Source organism: Solanum tuberosum, unplaced genomic scaffold (genome assembly GCF_000226075.1).
Source record: "Solanum tuberosum cultivar DM 1-3 516 R44 unplaced genomic scaffold, SolTub_3.0 scf00233, whole genome shotgun sequence".
In the NCBI taxonomy this organism is placed as follows: Eukaryota; Viridiplantae; Streptophyta; class Magnoliopsida; order Solanales; family Solanaceae; genus Solanum; species Solanum tuberosum.
Window position 1 is genome coordinate 112204 of NW_006239170.1, and position 20234 is coordinate 132437.

Genomic DNA, 20234 nt, shown 5'->3' on the forward strand with positions numbered 1-20234 from the left:
TAAATCATAAATGCTCAAAAGTGATAGAGCCATCGAGAAATAGAGTGTCAAACTGCAATACCTAAATTCACTCATCCAAAGTTTGTTACCATTCAAAATTTCAGGGATTGGATTTAGGTGTGTAACAAACTTTGACGTACTAATTTCATGTGTTCAGTGTTTCACTCCCAGCAATTATTCTAATCTTCCAATAACCAAGAGAACTAAACTTACGTCTAAGAGTTATGGCTAACAATTTGGATTTAAACCTTATATTATGCAACTATTATTTTGGGCTAATACAAATATATAAGGCAAATCCCCAAAGAGAATTCTATCTAGAGATGCAAATTTGGAAGCCTAATGATTATTATGAAGCATATTTGTACTAAAATTACTTCATATAACAAATTTCTTAAAGAAACATAACAATTGAACCTACTAGATGAATTTAGCTGCAAAGAATGGAACCCTTTCTTTCACAACGACACAAGCATCGCTGCTTTGACTGTATGTCAAGGCAAAGACGTTGGTAAATTTGAAGCTTATGAGTTCGGAATTGTAGTTCCTTTCTTGGACCTAGTTAGGGTTATGTTATTTGTATGTCCAATGTATCAGTAGACATACATTGACATATACACGACATACATAGTACACACAACAACACAAGTACATGTTTTTACCGGATATATACAGAGTACACAGTGGGTAAGAGGATATCCATAGGAACTTTCAATTTCAAACAGAAGTGTAAACCCCTTACAAGTTACAACTAATACGAGAGCTTCAGAAGTTTGCAGGTAAAATAACAAAGCTTCAGAAGACTTGACAAATATACAACGCATCAAAAGATCTCATATACACCAGATTCCTAACATGACTCCTTATTCAGTAATAGATAGTGTTTTGAGTGACATGTACTTACTACTCTTTAGTTTCTCAGACCACTCATGAAAGGTTACTAGAAAGATTGGGGCCCGATCACTTAACCTCACCATCCTCTCTGAGAACCACCAGATGAATGTCCATTCATACTGTCCAGGATGGCATTGAAATCAACAGGCTGGCCACTTTCCTCGAGCCTTTGGATCACATTAACAACATGATCACCCCGGTAGCCCATGCTCACTAGTTTTTCAATCAACTCATTGTATGGATGGTTGCGCACCTGCTGAGTTGGACGAACCATCAGATTTGGACTGGGGGTAGGCTGCTGATTTTGGGGAGGGAAGCTGGATGGAGGATAACGACTTTGTTGGAAGTTTGGTTGGGGCGGTGGATGTGTCCTTGTGCCTTCGCCATCATACATCACATATGCATTTCCTGGAGAGAGTGTTGGATGAGCTCCACTAGCTGCATACCCATCGCCTGGTGCACCAAATGAAGGCTTAAGATGCGGCGCTGCTGGCTGTTGCTGAAGGGGCCTACCAGACCTATCATAGCCATAAGGCATTGCTTCGGGACGGCTAGCAACTGGTTGAGATACTCCAGAAAATGGCACTTGCATTGGCATACTATTGGGCATTGTCTCAGGAGTAGGATTTGGTTGACTATGCAGATAAGAGGGATAAACAGCAGGTGATGTAGGTCTAGCTTGCTGTTGCATAGTTGGATTCTGCGACTGTTGAACCTGTTGGGGTACCTGCTGTGCCCACTGCTGCTGATATTGGGGCATTGATTGGAGTTGTAGTGTCTGGTTCACCTGAGGTGGTGCCGGCTGTGGTGTTACTTGCATTTGAGGATTTCGATACTGCAGATCAGACGACAAAAATTGACCTTGAGACAACTGAGTTGGAGCTTGTTGATTTGCCATCTGAGGAGGGGGTAGATAGTAGCCTTGTGACTGTGGCATACTTTGGGATGGAATTGATTGTGGAGGAGGCACAGGTGGCTGTTGTGGCTGCTCCACAGGTCGGTTAGTAAGAGAAGCCTGGGGTGCCACTTGATGGGGTAGTGCAAGAGCCAGTTGCTGTCCATGCACTTCAGGTGAGTCGTCACTTTTTTTGTCATCAGACAGGTGTTGAGCATTTCTCTCCTCATTCTGCTGAGAATTGCTGGATGAAGTTGATCCTTTCTGTGCAAGCTGAAGCTTGGCCAGCTCCTTTTGAGTTTCGGCAAGTTCTTGTTTATCTCTTAGAATTTGTACAGATCTGTGAACCTGCAGGAAGAACAGTTTAGTCAATAGCTATTTAAGTTTCTTTGTTGAAATCAAGAGCTATTTAAGTTGACATGATGTGATGGAAAAACCGCTGAACACCAAAGAGCAACTTGAAAATTGCCAGTGGTTAAGAACGAAACCATTCATATGCCTTAGAACCAACAAAAGCAAAAGTCAGAGTTATTAGTATATATCAGAAAGTGCATCTAAAGCTTCAAGTACAAACAAAATGAAAGGCACCTGCAGAGGAATAGGGAAGCAAACCATACAAGTCAATTTGTCAACACTCCATTTTTAACTAATGGAGAAGATGTCTAATTTAGAAAATTCTCTAAGGTGGTCACATGTTAAAGCTAAAAACAGCTCTGCACCACACAAACTTCTCCAGCAACTACTGGTTCAAGATAATTCTTCATTCATAAACTGCTAATTGCAAGTAAAGAACCAAGCACATTTCCCAATGCGTCTCTCAGTTACACTAACTTACATGCTGCCTATTATGAGTGAAAGGTCTTGAAACTAGTTCAAGACACACGGGAGCAGTGATTTTTAAGTGTCTTAACTTTAGTCCCAAAGAAAACAGGTAACTAACCTCTTGGACATGCTTCTCTAGAGCCTTCAGTTTTGAATCTGCCTCACCATGATCCCGAACTAAATCAGAGCGCATTTCTCCAATAGACTTATCAAGATTGTAACAGTATAATTCCAACTGCGACAAGCGTGAACTGATTCCCTCTAGGAAGCGCATGAGATTGTCCGTATATTTTTTCATGGTCTTCTCAATAGTACATATCATGTCTTGGTTGAAGGAAGATTCTTCTGGAGGACTATATGCTGGAGCAGGAAACATTGATGACCTTGTCATTCTGCTTTTGTGGAACTCCTACTCAAAACAAGAGCAAAATTGAGTTAATTCTAAGAAAGCGACTGCTTCTATAAATTTATAAGTGAGTTACATTGAGTGTGAACTTTTTTGAGTATACATTTGAGTGTAAACTTTTTTGAGAATACATTGAGTGTAAACTTTTACACCTTACCAACTAAATGAAGAAAACGAATTGGTTAAGTAAGATGCATATAATAGCATGGATCTTAGTAACTATATTACAAAGACTACATAACCATTACGGTGGTTGGTGGAGCAGAACTAACTTAATCTCTATGGCAATGCAAAATGATCCAAATATGGCCCATAAGTGCAACTATTTCATGGTTATTTTCACTGTGCCAGATAAAACCTAGACTCCAATCCAGGGAGAAAAAATTCACCATCAGACCTTAGCTCCCGTTGAAGTCCAATATCTCAAAGATGACAATTACTATAAAAGAACAAGATGAAAATGCAAGCATGAAAGTCAAAGCAGTTGAACAGAGTTCATATCAGAAATGGAAATCAAACTCTTTCTTCAACAAATGCACCATCAACAATGATGCCAAAAACATCTGTCCATAAACCACTGAATTTAGGGAAAGAACCATCAATGTTCTCTCATATTAAATTAATAATCATATAAACAATTATACAAAAACACTCTTCCATCCCCTTCTCTTTAAATCAGCAGGCGTTTCATTGTTTTTCCTATTTCCTGTAAATTTGTTTCTCCCCCATCTCTCCCCTCTGCTGTACTCCCCCAAAATACGATTTCTCAAGCAGTCCTAACAGCAAAAGAACGAGCTACAATGTTTACATACCTCAGCTGTACTCCCCAAATATACGATTTGTCAAGCAATCCTAACAACAAAAGAACGACCTACATCGTTTACATACCAGCCAAAAGATTACATTTTTTTTGTGGGGTTATAAAAAAACACAAAAAATCTTTACCAGATTCCAAATTCAGCAACTATTACCACAATCAAACAACAAATTTCCCAAATCTCCCCGAAAATCTCAAAACCCTAAAGGTCAACTAGCTTATCACAAATAATAGTGATTACCTTAGCAGAATTGGCAGCGATTACAGGATCAGAGTGTGTTCCATTAGATGGATCTTGATTAGCATAATCTTCATAAGAACAAAGTATATCATCCGATGCAAAATCAAAACCCTTAGAACCCGCATTGTTTGACCTACCAGATGATCCAGATGCCATTTTTCAATGATCCAAAAACTAGGGTTTCGCTTCAATTATCAAAACCAAGATAAATATAATTATAGAAAATCAGGATTTTGAACAGGTATAACGTATTGATAAAGTTTTCTTGGTAGAGAAGATAAGAGATTTATCGAGAATAGTGTACTTTGCTTTAGCTTCACTGCTAAACACGAGGATTCGTCGTATTGTAGATTTGTAAACAGAATTCTAATTTGACTATTACTTTATATATGATTAATTAAGGTAATTAATACTTATATTTTCTTTATTTATATTAAAGATAATATTTTATTAACTTTATTTATTCCTAAATATCCTTGATAATGTAAAGTTACCGGATCAGAGTTTTCTCTCGGGCTTGAACCAGAGACCTCTAGTTAAAGGTGAAACACGCTCACCAGTGCACCACAACACATGTTGGTGGAGTAAGTTATTTGTATATCTGATGAGATAATTTTATCTATCACGTATTCATATCAAACAAATAATTATATAAAATAATAATAATTAAATTTAAGCATTATTAATAAAATTAATTTAATAAAATACATTTTTAATTATTAAAGATTTTTCACAAGCGTGTCAAATCATTAATGACCAAGTAATATGAAATTAAAAAACAAAGAAAGACATAAGTTAAGATTAGGATAAACCTATTGACCGACCTTTAAAAATATAAAATATGACCGACCACCATTATTATGTGGTAGGTTATGTTTTCTAATTATTACTATTTTACTTTTTAATGAATTTTTATATTATATAATAATTTTTTATTATTATTATTATTAAAAATTTAGTTATGATATTTTAATTGAAATTATGATCTTGACAAGCTTCAGATATATATAATGACTTTTATTTTGATATATTTAATTTTTAAATATATTTTTAGAAATTATTCCTACAAATTATAGAACAATAAGGAGATGTGAGAGGTCGGATGTAATGAATATGAGAAAAAAATAGACGTAGACAAAAGAAGTATTTGAGAGAGGTAATTAAATGAGCAACTTTCATATATAGCAAACAAAAAAATCATATTTATATGTTATAGCAAAGTTTGGATAATTGCGCTTCATAGCAAACATATATATGTATAATTCGCTATATATATTCAATTGAAAGCTATGTCTATTTCGCTATACATATATACAAAAAGAAGCAATTGTATAATTCGTTGGCTCCTCTTCAGATTTGTATAATTTCGCTGGCAGGCCATTTGTATAAATTGTTGTTAGCCTTTCGTTTGTATAAATCGTTGACAAAAATATTTGTATATCAAAAATCGCTCTCTCTTTCGCTTTATACAAACATAAATTATACATTATACAAACATAAATTATACATTATATTTGTATAATCTGTGTTTGTATAAAATGAGAAAGAGAGAAAGACAAAAGAAATCTGGGCAAGGGAATATTTGTATTGTATAATTATGTGTATAAGACAAATATATATGTATTTGCATGTGTATATATAATTTCTTTCGCTTTATACAAACATAAATTTTACATTATATCGTATAATCTGTGTTTGTATAAAACGAGAAAGAGAGAAAGGCAAAAGAGAACTGGGCAGGAGAATATTTTTATTGTATAATTATAAGTGTATAGGACGAATATATATGTATTTGCATGTATATATACAATTTTCTCTCGCTTTATACAAACAAAAACGCAATTTATACAATTATGTTGTATAAAGCGAGAGAGGCGAGCACAGAGGGAGCGAGTGAGAAAGGGAGAGTGGCGACTAGCAAACGTTTGCTACAGGGCACAATTAAATCAAACAGTAGCTACTCCATTTATTTTAGATTATAAATTTGTCATTCTGTACAATTATCCCTAATAAATTGGTCGTGACACAACTTTAGGTTACTGAGAATATGATCATAAATAGAAAAGTGTGTAGATCACGAATTAGATTAGAAGATTAGTAGATAGCTCACTTTTGACTCACTTTTTGGTGGATTTAACCATGTACATGAATTTTCTCATTTTTTTTTATCGTCAATTACTATTTTAAGATAAGCTATTATTTTTGTATGTATAAGTGTTAATTAGTTGACACAATATACACGTGTAATAACACACGTATACAAAAATTAGAAAAACACATATTTTTCATTTAAATAAAATTATTATTGCATATCTTGTAATTTCATTTAAATAAATATATTACTACATTTATTATAAAATATTTTGTTATTATTTTATATTGGTGTGACACACACGTGCGTTGCACATGTTCTAACCTAATTAAAAAAATAAAAGAAGATATTAGATAACTTGAGGAAGAAAAATTATTAATTTTATTTGATTGTTTGTTTTACTTCTCTTTTCAGTCCAAAAATGTAAAAAGTTAGAAAAGGGGTATATGAGAAAAAAAATTAGTGTGACCCCCCCCCCCCACCCTCAAAAACCTCCTTTCTTATCGCCGAAACTCATGAATTCGATCGTAAAACATAGCAATATAAAGATCAAATCGAAAAGGGAAAAAAAACATAAATCATCAAACTGATTAAGGAATTAAAAAGATCAAGCAACAAATGCATGTTGAAATTAATTAATAAACCTTTTACATTAATTATTAGAAAAACACAAAATGACTATTTTCCCTTCTTCAGTAAGACGATCCATGAATCTGATTGGTGTCTTAACATTACGAAATCTCAATTATTGATTAGGAGGGAGCTTGATAGACGAAGTTGAAGGCGGAGGCTACAATTGCACATTTGCTGAGTTATCAATGTCAGATAATTCTACAAAAAAAAACTTTTAAAAAATTGAATCGACAGTAGAACCATGTTGTTGTTCACCTTGTGCCTCCATTTTGTTGTTCTCTGTGCATTATTCCATGTAGAGGAAGAATATAAATATATAAAGGGAGAAAACTTATGAGGTAGGGTGAGGTCATTCAGAGACAACTCAATTTTTATTAGGATGTTTAATGCATTATAAAAAAATATATTATTTCATCTATTATAATCTATTTTATTATTGTTGCAATATTTTTTATTAACGTGACACACACGTGCATTACATGTACTCTAAACTAGTTAAAGAATAAAAGAAGATCATCAAATAGATAACTACTTGTGGAGGAGGAGTTATTGATTAAATTTATTTGATTGTTGTCCGTAAATGTCAAAAAATGAACCATAAAACAATAAATTATGATTAATACAATTATCAAAACACCATTGAATACAAAATATCAAGAAAATAAAAATAAATCATGAAATAAACAGATGTTTGCTACTTCTTATAAAAGAGAATATAAAAAATAAGGAGATGCATTTTGTTTAACAATACTTCTGGATATGATCTTAAGAATCAAAGACATATATTATTTTTATTAGTACTAATATTCGATAACAATCATAAAAAATTATAACTATACAAATATAACCAAGAAACAATACTATAATATGCTCTAGCCATACATACATATATTTTCAGATTCAAACACAAGGCCTTATAGGTTCTTTTTGGATCATCATAATTGTGCTCTCTTGTTTTTGTTTTTGTTTTTGTTTTTCTATAGTACAATAATAGATCTATTAATGATTAAACTAGTTGCGATTCTTTTTTATTACTTAGTCGGAAAGATATAAGGCCATGAAAGAAGAATTAAGCGGACAAAATTAATTAGAATTCACATAAATCCCAAAATTTGAAAAAGATTTGCTTTTGAAGTATTAGATTTTGTAATTTATCATCTCGATAATATTGACATTTCAATTTTTCTTATTGATTTGAACTCATAAATAGGACCAAACATGTTGCTGGTATAAGATGTTAAAAAGCTAACTACACACCTTACTCGAATGCTATAATTATATATATAATTAATGGTGAAAAATTATTTAAATTAATAAATAGAATGACAATTTATTAGAGTAAGGGGTAAAAATAAAATCTTTAATGAATATTTTGGTACAAAAAACTAGGCGGATTATTTCGATATTAATTTTGATATTAAATTTATACATCTTGAATTTTGTGTGAAGTATTACCTAAAATTAGTATAATTTTATTTCAAAATCTTATAGTATCACTTATCTCATACGTATAAAATATAAAATTAATATAAATATAATTTTGAATCAAATAAAACCTAATAAAAGTTAGAGAAGGGGTATAGGAGGAAAATAAATAAATTAGGGCGATCTCTCCGCCCCCTTATCTCTTTATCTTCTTTTGTATCATCGTAACTCATGAATTCAATTGTAAAACATATCAATATACAGATGAAACGGAAATGGAAAAACAAAACATAAATCATCTAAGTGATGAAGGAATTAAAAATCACGCAACAAGTGTATGCTGAAATTAAATAATAAACCTTTTACATTAATTATTATTAAAAAGGAGAAAAAATACTCTTTTTTCCTATTCAGTAAGACAACCCATGAGTCTGGCTAGTGTCTTCACATCACGAAACCTCAATTGTTGCCTTGGAGGGAGTCTGCTAGATGAAGCTGAAGATGAAAACTGTGACTGCACGTTTGTTGAGTTATCGATGTCAGATATCGCTTCAGATAAATTATTTTGGGGAATTGCACGTTTGTTGAGTTATCAATGCTAGATACCGCTTCAAAAAATATAATTTGAGGAATTAAATCGATAGTAAAACCCTGTTGTTGTCCGCCTGGTCCCTCCATTTTTTTCTATTTTTTTTCTTCATCCTAGGGAGAGGAAGAATATATATATATATATAGGAAATTTTTTATGTGGTGGGGTTGGGGCTGGGTGGGGTTATTTGGAGACAACTCAATTTTTATTAGGGGATGTATTAAAGTATTATAAAATTTTGTTAATAATTTTACGTCATTTATTTTTGTCATTGTGAATTTATTTATTTCATCAAATTAGGATAAATTAAGTTAATAAATCATAAATGAAATTGACTAAATTTCAATCCTCATCAGAACATTGTATGTTTAACAAAATACACAAAGACCTTTAGAATTTGTGAATTTTATTCAAATTTTTTTCTAAACTCTAAACTATTAATAGCTATAATTATTTATTTAAATTTACAAATTTGATAGTCTTTTATTTATACATGATTTTATCGCAATTTAGTGTGATACACATTCGGTAGTTTATAGCCCTGTTGTAGTTTGTTATATGATAATTAAATATGAGATTTGATTCGATAGTCTAAACAAATGTTATATTAACCTTAATATATGACATTTTTTTACATGATCATATCAATAAAAGATAACATAAAAATTCTTCAAATAAAGCATGACAAATATATGTATGGCAATAAAGAGACGTGAGAGGTTGGATGTAGTAGATCGAGATATGAGAAAAAATAGATGTAGACAGAAGAAGTATTTGAGAGAGGTAATTATATAGGACATGACGCAACTTCAGGTTACCCAAAACATGATCTTAGATATGAGAGTGTGTAGTTAGATTAGAATCTATATTATTATTGTTGGAAATGTTTTATATTGATGTGACACACACGTGCATCGCACGTACTATAAACTAGTTTTAAAATAAAAGAAGATTATCAAATGGATAACTTGAGGAGGAGGAGTTATTGATTAATTTTATTCGATTGCTTATTTTACTTCTTTTTAAGTTCGTAAATGTAAAAAAAAAAAAAAACCATAAAACAGTAAATAATGATTAATATACTTACCAAAACACCATTGAGTACAAAATGTCAAAAAAATAAAAATAAAAATCATGAAACAAACTTCTTTTAAAAGAGAATATGATCTTAAGAAGCAAAGACATATATCATTTATAACTATACAAATATAACCAAGAAACAATACTATCATATGCTCTAGCCATACATACATAATTTTAGACTTATCATTTGAGTTTTCAATGTAGGTAGTTTTAATTATTGGTGCTACTTTTAAATCTTTTTTGGATCATTATAATTGTGCTCTCTTGCATCTTTTTTTTTTTTTAGTAAAATAATATTTCTATTAAATATTAATTTAGCTACGATTCCTTTTTTATTTCTTAATAGGAATGATATAAAGCCATTAAAGAAGAATTAAAAATTAATTAGAAGTTGCAGAAATTCTAAGTTTAGAAAAATATCTACCTTTGAAGTATTAAATTTTGTAATTTATCATCTCAATAATATTGACATTTCAAATTTTCTTCTAAGTATATATAGATTTGGACTCTTAAATAATAGGACCAAACATGTTGCTGGTACAAGAGGTTAAAAAGCTAACTACACGTTACTTGAACGCTATAATTATATATATAATTAATGGTGAAAAATTATTTAAATTAATAAATAGAATGACAATCATTAGAGTAAGGTGTAAAAATAAAATCTTTATTGAATATTTTGGTACAAGAAATTAGGCGGATTATTTCAGTATCTATTATAAAATTAAATTTATATATCTTGAATTTTGTGTGAGGTATTACCTAACATCAGTATAATTTTATTTCAAAATATTACAATATTATTTATCTCATATAAAATATTAAATTAATATAAATATAGAAAATCTTGATTTTGAATCAAATAAAACCTAAAAAAAGTTAGAGAAGGGGTATAGGAGGAAAATAAATAAATTAGGGTGACCTCTCTGCCCCCTTGTCTCTTTATCTTCTTTTATAGCGCCGTAACTCATGAATTCAATTGTAAAAACATATCAATATAAAGATCAAATAGAAATGAAAAATAAAACATAAATCATCTAAGTAGTGAAGGAATTAAAAGATCCAGCAACAAGTGCATGCTGAAATTAAATAATAAACCTTTAACATTAATTACTATTAAAAAGGAGCAAAATGACTCTTTTCTCCTCTTCAGTAAGACGACTCATGAGTCTGACTAGTGTCTTCACATCACGAAACCTTAATTGTTGCCTTGGAGGGAGTCTGCTAGATGAAGCTGAAGATGAAGGTTGCGATTGCACGTTTGTTGAGCTATCGATGTCAGATACTGCTTCAGAAAAACTCTTTTGGGAAATTGAATCGATTGTTGAACCTGTTATTGTCCGCCTTGTCCCTCCATTTTGTTATTTTCTGTTCTTCATTCTGGGGAGAGAAGTAATTTTTTTTGGAAATTTTTTATGAGGTGGGGTTGGGGCTGGGCTTGGGTCATTTGGAGACAACTCAATTTTTATTAGTAAATGTTTTAAAGTATTATAAAATTTTGTTGATAATTTTACTTATTTTTTTTTGTCATTGTGCATTTATTTATTTTATCAATTAGGATAAATTAAGTTAATAAACCAAAAATGAAATTGACTAAATTTCAATCCTCATCGGAACATTGTATGTTTGACATAATACATAAAGACCTCCTTAATTTGTGAATTTTATTCAATTTTTTCTAAACTCTAAACTATTAATAGATATAGTTATTTATTCAAATTTAATTATTTGATAGTCTTTATTTATACATAATTTTATCACAATTGAGTGAGATACACATACTCGTCACATTTTTTTTTGTTCATGTGATATTTTTTTAATTTTATTTTACTTTTTAAAATTCAATAACATTATAGATATTTTGGGTCAAATCTATAATAAAATTTTCTTGAGATAATAATATTACAAGATTGAGAATGTTTTTTTGGTAGTTTTAATCCTGTTGCAGTTTATCATATGATAATTAAATCTGAGATTTGATTCGATAGTCTAAATAAATGTTATATTAATTATAATATATGACATTTTTACATGATCATATCAATAAAAAATAACATAGAAAATCTTCAAATAAAGCATGACAAATATATGTATGACAATAAAGTGACGTGAGAGGTTGGATGTAGTAGACATGAGAAAAAATAGATGTAGACAGAAGAAGTATTTGAGAGAGGTAATTAGATAGGACATGACACAACTTTCGGTTACCCAGAACATGATCTTAGATATGAAAGTGTGTAGTTAGATTATAATCTATTTTATTATTATTGACAATATTTTATATTGACATGACACACACGTGCATCGCACGTACTCTAAACTAGTTGAAAAATAAAAGAAGATTATCAAATAGATAACTTGAGGAGGAGGAGTTATTGATTAATTTTATTTGATTGCATATTTTACTTCTTTTTAAGTCCGTAAATGTCAAAAACAATTAGCCATAAAACAGTAAATAATGATTAATACACTTACCAAAACACCATTGATCACAAAATGTCAAAAAAAAATAATAATCATGAAACAAACAAATGTCTACTACTTCTTTTAAAAGAGGATATGAAAAATAAGGAGGTACATTTTGTTTAACAACACTTCTAAATGTGATCTTAAGAAGCAAATACATATATAATTTATATTAGTACTAATAATCGATAACAATCTCAAAAAATTATAACTATACAAATATAACCAAGAAGCAATACTATCATATGCTCTAGCCATACATACATATATATTTTCAGACTTATCATTAGAGTTTTCAATGGTGATAATTTTATTCATTGGTGCTACTTATAAATCTTTTTTGGATCATTATAGTTGTGCTCTCTTGCTTATTTTTTTCTGTAGTAAAATAATATTTCTATTAATTATTAATTTAGATGTGATTCTTTTTTATTTCTTAATCGGAATGATATAAGGCCATAAAAGAAGTATTAAGCATACAAAGTTAGGCGGATTTTTCTAATATTAATTTTGAAATTAATTTTATATATGTTGAATTTTGTGTGAGGTATTACCTAAAATTAGTATAATTTTATTTCTAAATTTTATGGTATTACTTATCTCATATAAAATATAAAATTAATACAAATATAATTTTGAATCAAATAAAATCTTAAAAAAGTTAGAGAAGGGGTATAGGAGCAAAATAAATAAATTAGGGCGACCTCTCTGCCTCCTTGTCTCTTTATCTTCTTTTGTATCGCCGTAATTCATGAATTCAATTGTAAATCATATCAATTTAAAGATCAAACAGAAATGGAAAAACAAAACATAAATCATCTAAGTGATGAAGGAATTGAAAATCAAGCAACAAGTGAATGCTGAAATTAAATAATAAATCTTTTACATTAATTATTATTAAAATGGAGAAAAATGACTCTTTTTTCCTCTTCAATAAGTCAATCACAGAGTCTGGCTAATGTCTTCACATCACGAAACCTCAATTGTTGCCTTGGAGGGAGTCTGCTAGATAAAGTTGAAGATGGAGGCTGCGACTGCACATTTATTGAGTTATTGATGCAAGATACTGCTTCAAAAAAATTATTTTAGAGAATTGAATCGATAGTAAAACTCTGTTGTTGTCCGCCTTGTCCCTCCATTTTGTTATTTTTTGTTCTTCATTCTAGGGAGAGGAAGAATATATATAGGAAAAAATTTACGAGGTGGGGTTGGGGATGGGGTGGGGTTATTTGGAGACAACTCAATTTTTATAAGGGAATGTCTTAAAGTATTATAAATTTTGTTGACAATTTTACTTCATTTATTTTTGTCATTGTACATTTATTTATTTTATCAATTAGGATAAATTAAGTTAATAAACCATAAATGAAATTGACTAAATTTCAATCCTCATCAGAACATTGTATGTTTAACAAAATACACAATGACCTCTATAATTTGTGAATTTTATTCAAATTTTTTCTAAACTCAAAACTATTAATAGGTATAATTATTTATTTAAATTTGCTAATTTGGTAGTCTTTATTTATACATGATTTTACCACAATTGAGTGAGATACACATCCGGTAATTTATAATCCTGTTGCAGTTTGTCATATGATAATTAAATCTGAATTTTGATTCGATAGTCTAAACACATGTTATATTAATTATAATATATGACATTATTTACATGATCATAAAAAATAACATAGAAAATCTTCAAATAAAGCATGACAAATATATGTATGACAATAAAGAGACGTGAGAGGTTGGATGTAGTAGATATGAGGAAAAAAAAAAATGTAGACAAAAGAAGTACTTGAGAGAGGTAATTAGATAGGACATGATCTTAGATATGAGAGTATGTAGTTAGATTAGAATCTATTTTATTATTGTTGGCAATGTTTTATATTGACGTGACACACACGTGCATCGCACGTAAACTAGTTAAAAAATAAAAGAAGATTATCAAATAGATAACTTGAGGAGGAGGAGTTATTGACTAATTTTATTTGATTGCTTATTTTATTTCTTTTTTAAGTCCGTAATGTCAAAAAAAAATTAACCATAAAACAGTAAATAATGATTAATCCACTGACAAAAACACCATTGAGTACAAAATATCAAAAAAATAAAAATAAATCATGAAACAAATAAATGTCAACTACTTCTTTTAAAAGAGAATATAAAAAATAAGGAAATACATTTTGTTTAACAGCATTTCTAAATATGATCTTAAGAAGTAAATACATATATCATTTATATTAATTATTAATTTAGCTGCGATTCTTTTTTATTTCTTAGTCGGAATGATATAAGACCATGAAAGAAGAACTAAGCGTACAAAATTAATTCGAAGTCATAGAACTTCTAAATTTGAAAAATATATGTCGTTGAAGTATTAGATTTTGTAATTTATCATCTCAATAATATCAACATTTCAAATTTTCTTCTAAGTATATATTTATTCAAACTCATAAATAGGACCAAAGATGTTGCAGAGGTTAAAAAGCTAATCACACGTTACTTGAATGCTATATATATATATATATATAATTATAGGTGAAAATTTATTTAAATTAATAAATAGAATGACAATTCATTAGAGTAAGGTGTAAAAAGAAACCTTTAATGAGTATTTTGGTACGAGATATTAGGCAGATTATTCCAATAATAATTTTGAAATTAAGTTTATATATCTTGAATTTTGTGTGAGATATTACCTAAAATTGTATCATTTTTATTTCAAAATCTTAAAGTATCACTTATTTCATATAAAATATAAAATTAGTATAAATATAATTTTGAATCAAATAAAACCTAAAAAAAGTTAGAGAAGGAATATAGGAGCAAAAATTTAGAGTTGTCAAAAAGGGCCGGCCCAGCCCACCTGGCCCAAGCCTCACGGGTCTAGAAATTTGAAGGGCTAGGGCAGGTCGACCCTTCATTTAAAAGGGCCTGAAAATGCTCAACCCAATCCATCCCTAGAAGGGTTGGAGGCAGGGGAGGGCTGGTCCTTCTTTTTTTCGTTTCAAACTTAAAATTCTATTAAATCAACGAATGATAAAATTTTCAAATCAAATATGACAAACTATGGTGTTGTTTCAATAATACTAGCAAAAAGACTAGTGTGATTAACATGTATCTAGGATATTAGATACGTGAGATACATGTATCTGGTGTGATGCATCCCAGATATCCAAGTTAGATATATGAGAGTGACGAATGAGATGAGAGGGAGGCAATGCCCCGGGATTTGTCTAAGTATCCTAGATACGTGCGAATCCACATGGATAGAGTCAACCTAGAACAAATTAACATAATTTTTAGTACATGTATCCTGAGATACATGTATCTGGACATACCAAAATCTGGTAAGATTCGTAAATTATAACATAGCGTGCATTTAGGTAATTAGTTCATATACTAGTGATATTATTGTAAGTTACCCTTTAATAAATAGTTCTGGCTATGGGCCTACCCCGCCCCTGCCCTGATCAATCCTCAAGGGCCAAAGGCTTATAAGCCTTAGTTTTAAATGGGCTTGAAAAATCCTATCCCAACCTTACCCAATAACATATAGGGTTAGGCCGGCCCTATAGGATAAACCCATTTTGACGGCTTTAAGGAAAATAAATAAATTAGGGCGACCTCTCCGCCCCCTTGTCTCTTTATCTTTTTTTGTATCGCCGTAAATCATGAACTCAATTGTAAAACATATTAATATAAAGATCTAACAGAAATGGAAAAACAAAACATAAATCATCTAAGTGATGAAGGATTAAAAGATCGAACAACAAGTGCATGCTGAAATTAAATAATAAACCTTTTACATTAATTATTCTTATTATTATTATAAAGGATCAAAATGACTCTTTTTTCCTCTTCAGTAAGACGACCCATGAGTCTAGCTAGTGTCTTCACATCACGAAACCTCAATTGTTGCCTTGGAGGGAGTCTGCTAGATGAAGCTGCAAATGGAGGCTGCGACTGCACGTATGTTGAGTTATCCATGCCAAATGCCACTTCAGAAGAACTCTTTTGTGGAATTGAATTGATAGTAGAACCTTGCTGTTGTCCGCCTTGTCCCTCCATTTGTTATTTTTTGTTCTTCATTCTTGGGAGAGAAAGAATATATATAGGAAAAAATTTATGAGGTAGGGTTGGGTGGGGGGAGACAACTCAATTTTTATTAGAGGGTGTTTTAAAGTATTATAAAATTTTGTTGACAATTTTTCTTCATTTTGTTTTTGTCATTGTACATTTATTTATTTCATCAATTAGGATAAACTAAGTTTAAAAAAATCATAAATGAAATTGACTAAATTTCAATCCTCATCAAAACATTGTATGTTTGACAAAATACATAAAGACCTCTTTAATTTGTGAATTTTATTCAATTTTTTCTAATACTCTAAACTCTAAATATAATTATTTATTTAAATTTGCTTATTTGATAGTCTTTATTTATACATGATCTTATCGCAATTGAGTGAGATGCACATACTTGTCACATATATATTTTTTCTTCATGTGATACTTTTTAAATTTTATTTCACTTTTTAAAATCCAATAACTTTTTAGATTTTTTTGGGGTCAAGTTTATAATAAATTTTGCTTTGAGCTTTCCTTTTCAGTCAAAAAATAATTAGTTATTTGGCCAAAACAATGATATTTAAAAAAAAATTATTTTATAGATTTCCCCCAAAATAAAAAGTACTATGTTGAAACAGATAGTCACTACATAAATACCATATTAATGGAATATACATATTAATATTGGTAGTGTTTTTACCGAAAAATGGAGATTTCGGCAATAATTCTTTAACGTTTCATTTTTTTTTTCACGATTTCACATTCTTCTCTTATATTGAGTAGTATATATCTGAAGAAATTAGATTCAAATCATTCATGTGGATTTATTTAAATTCATATAAATAGTAAATAAATATATATATATATTTGTAATTTAATTTGTATTAAATAATGAAAAGAATACGACGATTTAAATTCTTGTTAAACCGTTATCTTTTATTTATGGAATAAGGAGAGAAAACCCATGTGCTTGAAATGTAACAAAAACAATAGATTAAATTTCTCCCTCTTCCCATCTTATATTCCTATAAAGTTCTAGTGAAGATTTTTATAAAGATATTTTCTATGAATAATTTTTAAATAACTTTATAACAAGGTACGATTCATAAGCCGTAATTCTTTGATGTTATTCGTATTTAAAATTTAATTATCGTACAAACGGTGTGTTTGGTAAAATTCTTCAATACCTTTTAGTACTTCAATATTTATGTGCTTATTCAACTTTTTCTCTTATCACAACCTCTAGAGATCTAGCTAAAATTAATATAATTTTTTTCAAAATCTTATAATATCACTTATCTCACATAAAATATAAAACTAATATAAATATAGAAAATCTTGATTTTGAATCAAATAAAACCTAAAAAAAAGTTAGAGAAGGGGTATGGGAGCAAAAATATAAATTAGGGCCAGTGACTTTTCCGGCCCTTTGTCTCATTACCTTCTTCTGTAGCGCCATAACTCATGAATTCAATTGTAAAACATACCAATATAAAGGTCAAACAGAAATGGAAAATAAAACATCAATCATCTAAGTGATGAAAGAATTAAAATATCGAGCAACAAGTGCATGCTGAAATTAAATAATAAACCTTTTACATTATTAATTATTATTAAAAGGGAGAAAAATGATTCTTTACTCCTCTTCAGTAAGACGACCCATGAGGTCTGCTAGATGAAGTTGAAGATGGAGGCGACTGCACGTTTGTTCAGTTATAGATGTCAGATTCTGCTTCAGAAAAATTCTTTAGGGGAATTGAATTGATAGTAGAACTCTATTGTTGTCTGCCTTGTCCCGCCATTTTGTTATTTTTTGTTCAACATTCTAGAGAGAGGAAGAATATATATATATATATATATATATATATATTGGGGTGGGGTCATTTGGAGACAACTCAATTTTTATTAGGAAATGTCTTCAAGTATTATAAAATTTTGTTGACAATGTTACTTCATTTTATTGGTGATTGTGCATTTATTTATTTATCAATTAGATTAAATTAAGTTAATATATAAATTATAAATGAAATTGACAAAATTTCAATCCTCATCAGAACATTGTATGTTTGACAAAATACATAAAGACCTCTTTAATTTGTGAATTTTATTCAATTTTTTCTAAACTCTAAACTATTAATAGATATAATAATTTATTTAACTTTGCTTATTTGATAGTCTTTATTTATACATGATTTTATCGCAATTGAGTGAGATACACATACTCGTCACATATATTTTTTTTGTTCACGTGGTATTTTTTAAATTTTATTTTACTTTTAAAATTCAATTAGTTTTTAGATATTTTGGGTCTAATTCATAATAATCTTTCCTTGAGATAATAATATTACAAGATTGAGAATATTTTTCTAGTAGTTTATAACCTATTGCAGTTTGTCATATGATAATTAAATCTGAGATTTGATTTAATAGTCTAAACAAATGTTATATTAATTATAATAAATGACATTTTTTACATGACAATATCAATAAAAAATAACATAGAAAATCTTCAAATAAAGCATGACAAATATATGTATGACAATATGGAGACGTGAGAGGTTGGATGTAGTAGATATGAGAAAAAATAGATGTAGACAAAAGAAGTATTTGAGAGAGGTAATTAGATAGTGCATGACACAACTTCAGGTTACCCAAAACATGATCTTAATTAGATATGAGAGTGCATAGTTAGATTAAAATCTATTTTATTATTCTTGGCAATGTTTTGTATTGACGTGACACACACGTGCATCGCACGTACTCTAGTAGTTAAAAAATAAAATAAATTATCAAATAGATAACTTGAGGAGGAAGAGTTATTGATTAGTTTTATTTGATTGCTTATTTTACTTCTTTTTAAGTCCGTAAATGTCAAAAAATTAACCATAAAACAGTAAATAATGATTAATACACTTACCAAAACACCATTGAGCACAAAATGTAAAAAAAACTAAAAATAAATCACGAAACAAACAAATGTCTATTATATGCTCTACCCATACATACATATTTTCTGACTTATCATTAGAGTTTTCAATGTTGGTAGTTTTAATCATTGGTGCTACTTATAATTTTTTTTGGATCATTATATAATTGTGCTCTCTTGCTTATTTTTTTCTGTAGTAAAACTATATTTCTATTAATTATTAGCTTAGCTGTGATTCTTTTTTATTTCTTGGTCGGAATGATATAAGGCCATGAAAGAAGAATTAAGCATACAAAATTAATCAGAAGTCGCAGAAATTATAAAATTAGAAAAATATCTACCTTTCGAGTGTTAAATTTTGTAATTTATCATCTTGATAATATCGACATTTCAAATTTTCTTCTAAGCCTATATTGATTTGTACTCATAAATTGGACCAAACATGTTGTTTGTACAAGAGGTTAAAATGCTAACCACACGTTACTTGAATGTTATAATTATATATATAATTAATGGTGAAAATTTATTTAAATTAATAAATAAAATGACAATTTATTAGAGTAAGATTTAAAAATAAAAAATCTTTAATGAATATTTTGGTACAAGAAATTAGGCGGATTATTCTAATATTAATTTTGAAATTAATTTTATATATCTTGAATTTTGTGTGAGGTATTACCTAAAATTAGTATAATTTTATTTCTAAATCTTATAGTATCACGTATCTCATATAAAATATAAAACTAATATAAATATAATTTTGAATCAAATAAAATCTTAAAAAAGTTAGAGAAGGGGTATAGGAGCAAAAGAAATAAATTAAGGCGACCTCTCTGCCTCCTTGTCTCTTTATCTTCTTTTGTATCGC

General features: G+C 29.3%; 1 protein-coding gene across 1 annotated transcript; it reads right to left on the reverse strand.

Moving 5' to 3' along the window:
• Positions 1 to 679: 679 nt before the first annotated feature.
• Positions 680 to 4407, reverse strand: LOC102595033 (mediator of RNA polymerase II transcription subunit 15-like). The gene is made up of 3 exons (XM_006357420.2): positions 4076 to 4407; positions 2730 to 3020; positions 680 to 2137 (listed from the first exon to the last, which is right to left on the reverse strand). Exons 1-3 carry the CDS (start codon positions 4229 to 4231, stop codon positions 971 to 973), a joined length of 1614 nt encoding a protein of 537 aa, XP_006357482.1. The 5' UTR covers positions 4232 to 4407; the 3' UTR covers positions 680 to 970.
• Positions 4408 to 20234: the final 15827 nt, after the last annotated feature.